We start from the raw sequence: 8,821 nt of genomic DNA, 5'->3' as shown, positions 1-8,821 counted from the left end.
CTTCAAAATTCTTACAAGGACAGCTTCCCTCTCCTCCTCTTACATGGTGGTCAAAGGTATGGGATGTGACGTCAGTGCAAGCGATGTATATAAAGGGCACCGCCACGGTACAGACATTAGGATTTGTTCAGCATCCATCCATCTATCTGAGCCCATGGCGCGCTTTTTCCATTTCGCGGCTCCTCTATTTCGCGCCCTCTTTGACCGCGGCTACGCTAAAAATCGTCAAGCACTTCAAGATTCCTGCCATCAACGGTTGTTCAACTGGCATATGAACGATCGACGACGAGCGGGAGCGACGTAAGTACAGTTTTATTCTTTATTGCGCTGCCTATGAGTCGAGATCTGTGAGGTTCCTTTTCGAGCTCGTACTTTTGAAGCAATAAGCACTACTCCATGCACGTGATTGGCTTTTCACTGAATTTTTTTCGTCTTTACAGCATACATTTCCTTAAGTTGTCGCACGGTGATCAGCCAATGCCTCGCATCTGACCTCTAAATTTGGTGACGGCTTCTTGGCGCTCTGTCATGATATATTTAGGAAGGTTAGCGGCAGGTAGATGTTGGACACCACTTGATGAAGCAGTGTGCACAATGGACTGCACATTTTACACTAAAAGCTTACTGGGCATGATTAGATACAAGATTTCTTTGGCAGCGGCGGCAGCGGAAGGTTGCAGAAGACTCCCGTACTCCTGTTTACAGACTCATCTACGATCCTGTCCCGAACGAACCGTCAGCTTTTTGGGATAAGCTGCCATGGATTAAACCAAGACAGGCTGGCAGAAAAATGTCAGCACCACAAGCAGCTGAAGGGAGCCTTCGAGAGGCGACACTTTCTTTGTCAGCGGCGGCAGCGAAAAGTTGCAGGAAACTCACGCCGTTCTCCTGTTTACAGGTTGGGAACAAATCGTTTTATCGCATATCCGTTTCTCTCTTGTAGCGCGGACGCTGCTGCCACTTAGTGTTTTGCTCTTCTGCGCTCTTGTTTAGTAAGTTGTACAATGACAGCAGACTTCGCTAAATTCTGTGAAAACATTAAAACAGAGTTATGGCAAGAACTAAGAGGCTTTCGTTGTGCTTTCGAGAGAGAAATGTGAAAAGAACTCGGAGTGATAAAGGTCAGTCTCGAAAGTTTCAACCAAGTTTTTTTTCAGAAAATACGGGTTGAGAAGAAAAAAGAAAAAAAGAACATGATAGTTTGGGAACCGAAAACGCTCATCTTCGCGAAGAATGTGCAACCTCAAAAAAACAAGCTAAACCGAATGAAAGTCGGCTACCGCTGCAAGCAATACTCTCTAAACCACAACATAGAAATCCAGAACGTTCCGCCGGTGACGAATGAAAATCGATCGGAAGCTGCGAAGAAAATTGATAAGTTGACTGACGAACCGACTGCTCCGTGCGATATCGACATATGTAATCGCGTAACGGCAGGCAATTCGTCGTCATGCCCGCTTGGCATGACACTTGCAAAGAAGAAAACTCGGGTGAAAATTTGTGTGGACAGATCTTCGCCTATGGTACAGTATAAACATAAATATAACACGTTTACAGCAAACCTAAATGCCTTCGACTAATATTTTAGAGGTTGGAAAAGAACTTGGGTAAGTTTGTACCAACATAGCTGGGAAAGCCATGCTTGTGGTTAACCCAACTATTCTCTTGATGTTTCACGCAACGGGAGTGCTAGTACTTCGAAAACCACGAGCCATTAGCTCGTGGTTTTTGAAGTAACAGTACTCATTTTTGTCTATACATTGAAAGTTCCTTTGAAATAGGCTGCGTGCGAGCCATTAGCGCATGCCGCTTTGGAGCAGGTGTTCACGGTTCACACCACCCAACTGCTTCGCCCTTTACATTTTGCTTCTTCAGAAAACTCTGTTTGCTTCACTTTCTAACATGCGGATTTTTCGTCCCTCACGTGACTTCCCCTAGAGCCAGTGAATGTTCTCCGAGTTCCGCACGACATCGGCCGTGGCTGGGCGCCTCGGCGCTCTAGAGGAACTAAGCGAGAAATAAAAAAACGTGCGCGTACTAGAACTCTGAAAACGTGGTGAGGTACAGTACATTTATACAGTTCGACGAAACTCGGAAGGCGATCGGACAAAAAAGAAGAAGGCTATTTATGGTTTGTCTGCCCTACTCAATCTGATTGCAGAGTGCCACCACACCGTAGCCGTCGATATTCAAGCACTGCTCCGCCGTTCCGAACCGAAGCATATGAGGTTCTTCTACTCTTGGATCATTCAGTGGCTCTAGGTTTACCGTGGCCAATTTCGGATGTCTGGTGCGCCAAGGGCAGGATGGCCGCCTCAATTTGAAGTGCGCTGAAAGTGTCTCTGCTATGTCACTGTGCAGGGAACCAGAGAAAACGAACCCAATTCTGGTAGACCGCTAACAGTAAGTTTATCTCTGCCATTCGACCACGCTGAGAGAGATCTGAACGCCAAGCTGAAGCCTCAGCTTCAGTCGATCTGTGCGTCGCTCAAGCTGAACAGCGAAGTCACCGCCACCAATGTTACCATTCTGAACAGCCTGTTGGACGACATCTTAGTTCAGATGAAGCGGAAGGATCCTCTCTTCCATCTGCTTTTCAAGAGGTGAGGAAATTGCCCTTCTTTAGTGGGCTTTAGGTAGACGGTGGAACTAGGCAATTTGATAATCAAAGCCTCCTCCTTTGCAACCTAAAAGATGCAAAAATAAGTGTCTGCTTTCTCGTGTTGAGAAGGCAGAAGCTTTCTTTTTAGAAGAGAAGGATAGAACTTCTTTCCTTCGTCTCAATACGCTAGTCTTCATAAAACTGTTTGTCCTTAAATAGGGAACACTCTGGTTCCCATGCCCTTGAAAACGTTGCGTGCGTTATTGAGGACCTTTTAACTTTTTTTTTTCTTAAATTCCTTTCGCAATTCTTTTCCGCAAGATGTTTTTTTTTTTCGGGTTTTGTTTTTCAAAGGGAGGACCAAGAAAGAATCAATGTGCAGGATTTTTTCATATCTTATTTAATGGGAGCACAAACAGCACTTGCAAGCTGTTCCTGTTGAGAAGCATCAAATGCGAATATTGAGGAGGAAATGTCGCCTTTCTTTCATTCGATTTCACTTTGACATGCCAGCGTCTGCGACCCTCCGGGGATCTTCGATTCTGAACCGAAGGTACTTTACAAAGCTTCTTCATCGGCTGATAATCTCCCATCATCCGAACTTATTTTTGAATAGTGTGAAAAAATCTTAACCTAAATAGCCAACGCTCCGATTGCCACTATCGTCCCAACAGTTGACATGAGAAGCGACAATTCCGGGCGTATCAGGTGCGCGAATTATCTTGCTTTGAAAATATAAATAGCCACAGCAAAGCAAAACACCGTACGAGGGGATCAAGTGGGATAACGCGTCTCACCTCGGAGTGTGAAGTGAAAACTTGCGCTGGGAACCTCCTGGGTTCGATTCCCCACCGCCCCCGCCCGTTTCGATCTGAATGAGTTTCGTACCGGCACACGTTCATGTAATCACTAGTGCGTGATGCACGTTAAAAATCCAAGGTTAGCGGTTGTACTCCACTGGCTAAATTTCTCATCTACAGCTAAGAGACCGATTACCCGTCGTGGCGTATCTCCATCAAGGCTGTATAAACATACAAAGCAAACCAATTTCTTTTTAACACCGTACACCTGTCGGGTTGCACATGGTATGGCGGGGAATTTCAAATATGAAATCACCACCTCATGTACGGCGACAACTGTCAAAGGACTAAAATCAAGTGGGAACCATTGATTGAGAGCACACAACCATTCGTAAGGACTCATATTTCTATCTGCTGCTTCCCAGGCTCGAATTCTCCGGAAGCTACTATGACGGGCTGCGGATCAAAAAGGCAGACGAGTTTGACATTGACCTTGTGCTGAACCTACCTTTCGAGAAGGACGAATTCACCGTAAGTTTTGCAGCTGCACCGGTGACAACCATCGTTTATTATTAACTAATTTTTTACGTATATTGACGGTATCATCGGATTAAAGCAGCGGGGTGAAGTCATTCGTGGTCATCCGCAAATAAACAGACGTTTTTTTTTAATATATATAAGGGGACAATCACTTACTAGCGTGTTTATTGAGTCAACATATTGACCATAGGCCTGTCCTTTCAAAGTTTTTTTTTGTGTGTGCATTTAGGTGTTAGTGCAGGTTACCCTACAGTAATATTTAACCCGTTGTCTCACATTATTGTACCAGTCTGCAGAAAGATACAACATGGCAGTTGACAAATGAAGTGTCGGCTTCACTAGAATCGGTTGTCTTATTTTGTGCGAGTCAGGTTGCTGTTGAATAACCAAGTCACCTTTCTGAAAGGCTATTTCGAGATAGAAAAGGCTTAAGAAAGAACCCAATTAAAGGGCGAGCTACGTGCTTTTAGAGCGTAGCTCTTAGGCGCCAGGTTCCGGGCGACGCGGTGTCGGCCTAACCGCGCTAAATTTAGCAGGAATATTAAGTTCACGTGACCTCAAAAGCAATTCAATTCAAATTTAGCGGGGAATTGAATTGCTGTTGCGGTCGCCTGGCATCAACTTTTCAGCTAAATTTGGCGGGGAAACTGTGGGAGGAGGGAAAGTCATGGAGAAGAAAGAGGGGCATACCCTCCCCCCCGTATCCTCCCCCCTCCTCCCCCGCTCGCTCGCCTCACTCGCTCGCCTCGCCTCGCTGCGCTCGCTCGCTCGACACAGCCGGCATGGCTCCGCCAGCTACGCTCGCTCGCCTCGCCTCGCTTCACTCGCTCGCTCGACACAGCCGGCATGGCTCCGCCAGCTACGCTCGCTCGCCTCGCCTCGCTTCACTCGCTCGCTCGACACAGCCGGCATGGCTCCGCCAGCTACGCTCGCTCGCCTCGCCTCGCTTCACTCGCTCGCTCGACACAGCCGGCATGGCTCCGCCAGCTACGCTCGCTCGCCTCGCCTCGCTTCACTCGCTCGCTCGACACAGCCGGCATGGCTCCGCCAGCTACGCTCGCTCGCCTCGCCTCGCTTCACTCGCTCGCTCGACACAGCCGGCATGGCTCCGCCAGCTACGCTCGCTCGCCTCGCCTCGCTTCACTCGCTCGCTCGACACAGCCGGCATGGCTCCGCCAGCTACGCTCGCTCGCCTCGCCTCGCTTCACTCGCTCGCTCGACACAGCCGGCATGGCTCCGCCAGCTACGCTCGCTCGCCTCGCCTCGCTTCACTCGCTCGCTCGACACAGCCGGCATGGCTCCGCCAGCTACGCTCGCTCGCCTCGCCTCGCTTCACTCGCTCGCTCGACACAGCCGGCATGGCTCCGCCAGCTACGCTCGCTCGCCTCGCCTCGCTTCACTCGCTCGCTCGACACAGCCGGCATGGCTCCGCCAGCTACGCTCGCTCGCCTCGCCTCGCTTCACTCGCTCGCTCGACACAGCCGGCATGGCTCCGCCAGCTACGCTCGCTCGCCTCGCCTCGCTTCACTCGCTCGCTCGACACAGCCGGCATGGCTCCGCCAGCTACGCTCGCTCGCCTCGCCTCGCTTCACTCGCTCGCTCGACACAGCCGGCATGGCTCCGCCAGCTACGCTCGCTCGCCTCGCCTCGCTTCACTCGCTCGCTCGACACAGCCGGCATGGCTCCGCCAGCTACGCTCGCTCGCCTCGCCTCGCTTCACTCGCTCGCTCGACACAGCCGGCATGGCTCCGCCAGCTACGCTCGCTCGCCTCGCCTCGCTTCACTCGCTCGCTCGACACAGCCGGCATGGCTCCGCCAGCTACGCTCGCTCGCCTCGCCTCGCTTCACTCGCTCGCTCGACACAGCCGGCATGGCTCCGCCAGCTACGCTCACTCGCTCGCCGGCTCGCTCGCCTCGCTCGCTCGCCTTGCCTGGTTTCGTTCGCTCGCTCGCTCGACACAGCCAGCATGGCTCCGCCAGCTACGCTCGCTCGCCCGCCCACTCGCTCGCCTCACTCGCTCGCCTCGCCTCGCTGCGCCCGCTCGCTCGACACAGCCAGCATGGCTCCGCCAGCTACGCTCACTCGATCGCCCGCTCGCTCGCCTCGCTCGCTCGCCTCGCCTCGCCTGGCTTCGTTCGCTCACTCGCTCGACACAGCCAGCGTGGCTCCGCCAGCTACGCTCGCCTCGCCTCGCTCGCTCGCTCGACACAGCCAGCTACGCTCGCTCGCCCGCCCGCTCGCTCGCCTCACTCGCTCGTCTCGCCTCGCTTCGCTCGCTCGACACAGCCAGCTACGTTCGCTCGCCCGCCCGCTCGCTCGCCTCACTCGCTCGCCTCGCCTCGCCTCGCTTCGCTCGACACAGCCAGCTACGCTCGCTCGCCCGCCCGCTCGCTCGCCTCACTCGCTCGTCTCGCCTCGCTTCGCTCGCTCGACACAACCAGCTACGCTCGCTCGCCCGCCCGCTCGCTCGCCTCACTCGCTCGCCTCGCCTCGCCTCGCTTCGCTCGCTCGCTCGACACAGCCAGCTACGCTCGCTCGCCCGCCCGCTCGATCGCCTCACTCGCTCGCCTCGCGTCGCTCGCTCGCTCGCTCGACACAGCCAGCTACGCTCGCTCGCCCGCCCGCTCGCTCGCCTCACTCGCACGCCTCGCCTCGCCTCGCTTCGCTCGCTCGCTCGACACAGCCAGCATGGCTCCGCCAGCTACGCTCGCTCGCCTCACTCGCTCGCCTCGCCTCGCCTCGCTTCGCTCGCTCGCTCGACACAGCCAGCTACGCTCGCTCGCCCGCCCGCTCGCTCGCCTCACTCGCACGCCTCGCCTCGCTTCGCTCGCTCGCTCGCTCGACACAGCCAGCATGGCTCCGCCAGCTACGCTCGCTCGCCTCACTCGCTCGCCTCGCCTCGCCTCGCTTCGCTCGCTCGCTCGACACAGCCAGCTACGCTCGCTCGCTCGCCCGCTCGCTCGCCTCACTCGCTCGCCTCGCCTCGCCTCGCTTCGCTCGCTCGCTCGACACAGCCAGCATGGTTTCGCCAGCTACGCTCGCTCACCCGCCCGCCCGCTCGCTCGCCTCACTCGCTCGCCTCGCCTCGCATCGCTCGCTCGCTCGCTCGACACAGCCAGCTACGCTCGCTCGCCCGCCCGCTCGCTCGCCTCACTCGCTCGCCTCGCCTCGCCTCGCTTCGCTCGCTCGCTCGACACAGCCAGCTACGCTCGCTCGCCCGCCCGCTCGCTCGCCTCACTCGCACGCCTCGCCTCGCTTCGCTCGCTCGCTCGCTCGACACAGCCAGCATGGCTCCGCCAGCTACGCTCGCTCGCCTCACTCGCTCGCCTCGCCTCGCCTCGCTTCGCTCGCTCGACACAGCCAGCTACGCTCGCTCGCTCGCCCGCTCGCTCGCCTCACTCGCTCGCCTCGCCTCGCCTCGCTTCGCTCGCTCGCTCGACACAGCCAGCATGGCTCCGCCAGCTACGCTCGCTCGCCCGCCCGCCCGCTCGCTCGCCTCACTCGCTCGCCTCGCCTCGCCTCGCTTCGCTCGCTCGCTCGACACAGCCAGCTACGCTCGCTCGCTCGCCCGCTCGCTCGCCTCACTCGCTCGCCTCGCCTCGCCTCGCTTCGCTCGCTCGCTCGACACAGCCAGCATGGCTCCGCCAGCTACGCTCGCTCGCCCGCCCGCTCGCTCGCCTCGCCTCGCTTCGCTCGCTCGCTCGACACAGCCAGCTACGCTCGCTCGCCCCCCCCCCCCTCGCTCGCCTCATTCGCTCCCCTCGCCTCGCCTCGCTTCGCTCGCTCGACACAGCCAGCTACGCTCGCCCGCCCGCCCGCTCGCTCGCCTCACTCGCTCGCCTCCCCTCGCTTCGCTCGCCTCACCTCGCTTCGCTCGCTCGCTCGACACAGCCAGCATGGCTCCGCCAGCTACGCTCGCTCGCCTCGCCTCTCCTCGCTTCGCTCGCTCGCTCGACACGGCCGGCATGGCTCCGCCAGCTACGCTCGCTCGCTCGCCCGTTCGCTCGCCTCACTCGCTCGCCTCGCCTCTCCTCGCTTCGCTCGCTCGCTCGCTCGACACAGCCAGCATGGCTCCGCCAGCTACGCTCGCTCGCCCGCCCGCTCGCTCGCCTCGCCTCTCCTCGCTTCGCTCGCTCGCTCGCTCGACACGGCCGGCATGGCTCCACCAGCGACGCTCGCTCGCCCGCCCGTTCGCTCGCCTCACTCGCTCGCCTCGCCTCGCTTCGCTCGCTCGCTTGACACAGCCAGCATGGCTCCGCCAGCTACGCTCGCTCGCCCGCCCGTTCGCTCGCCTCACTCGCTCGCCTCGCCTCGCTTCGCTTCGCTCGCTCGCTCGCTCGACACGGCCGGCATGGCTCCACCAGCTACGCTCGCTCGCCTCCTTCGCTCGCCTCGCCTCGCTTCGCTCGCTCGCTCGACACAGCCAGCATGGCTCCGGCAGCTACGCTCGCTCGCCCGCCCGTTCGCTCGCCTCACTCGCTCGCCTCGCCTCGCTTCGCTCGCTCGCTTGACACAGCCAGCATGGCTCCGCCAGCTACGCTCGCTCGCCCTCCCGTTCGCTCGCCTCACTCGCTCGCCTCGCCTCTCCTCGCTTCGCTCGCTCGCTCGCTCGACACGGCCGGCATGGCTCCACCAGCTACGCTCGCTCGCCTCCCTCGCTCGCCTCGCCTCGCTTCGCTCGCTCGCTCGACACAGCCAGCATGGCTCCGCCAGCTACGCTCGCTCGCCCGCCCGTTCGCTCGCCTCACTCGCTCGCCTCGCCTCGCTTCGCTCGCTCGCTTGACACAGCCAGCATGGCTCCGCCAGCTACGCTCGCTCGCCCGCCCGTTCGCTCGCCTCACTCGCTCGCCTCGCCTCGCTTCGCTCGCTCGCTCGACA

At 57.8% G+C, this 8,821-nt stretch overlaps 1 protein-coding gene across 1 annotated transcript; it reads left to right on the top strand.

Annotated features, from left to right (window-relative positions):
* Positions 1 to 1,193: 1,193 nt before the first annotated feature.
* Positions 1,194 to 3,978, top strand: LOC120847590. The gene is made up of 3 exons (XM_040219419.1): positions 1,194 to 1,334; positions 2,362 to 2,603; positions 3,828 to 3,978. Exons 1-3 carry the CDS (start codon positions 1,194 to 1,196, stop codon positions 3,976 to 3,978), a joined length of 534 nt encoding a protein of 177 aa, XP_040075353.1.
* Positions 3,979 to 8,821: the final 4,843 nt, after the last annotated feature.

The sequence above is a fragment of the Ixodes scapularis genome, unplaced genomic scaffold (genome assembly GCF_016920785.2).
Source record: "Ixodes scapularis isolate PalLabHiFi unplaced genomic scaffold, ASM1692078v2 PGA_scaffold8__174_contigs__length_109621045, whole genome shotgun sequence".
Lineage (NCBI taxonomy): Eukaryota > Metazoa > Arthropoda > Arachnida > Ixodida > Ixodidae > Ixodes > Ixodes scapularis.
The sequence above is the reverse complement of the archived record's forward strand: the minus strand, read 5'-3'. Positions and strand labels throughout refer to the sequence as shown.

Coding starts and splice junctions, on each gene's coding strand:
- LOC120847590 (XM_040219419.1), top strand. CDS start 1,194: ATGATAGTTTGGGAACCGAAAACGCTCATCTTCGCGAAGAATGTGCAA. Junction 1,335..2,361: donor AAATCCAGAACGTTCCGCCG/GTGACGAATGAA, acceptor GTCACTGTGCAG/GGAACCAGAGAAAACGAACC. Junction 2,604..3,827: donor TTCCATCTGCTTTTCAAGAG/GTGAGGAAATTG, acceptor GCTGCTTCCCAG/GCTCGAATTCTCCGGAAGCT.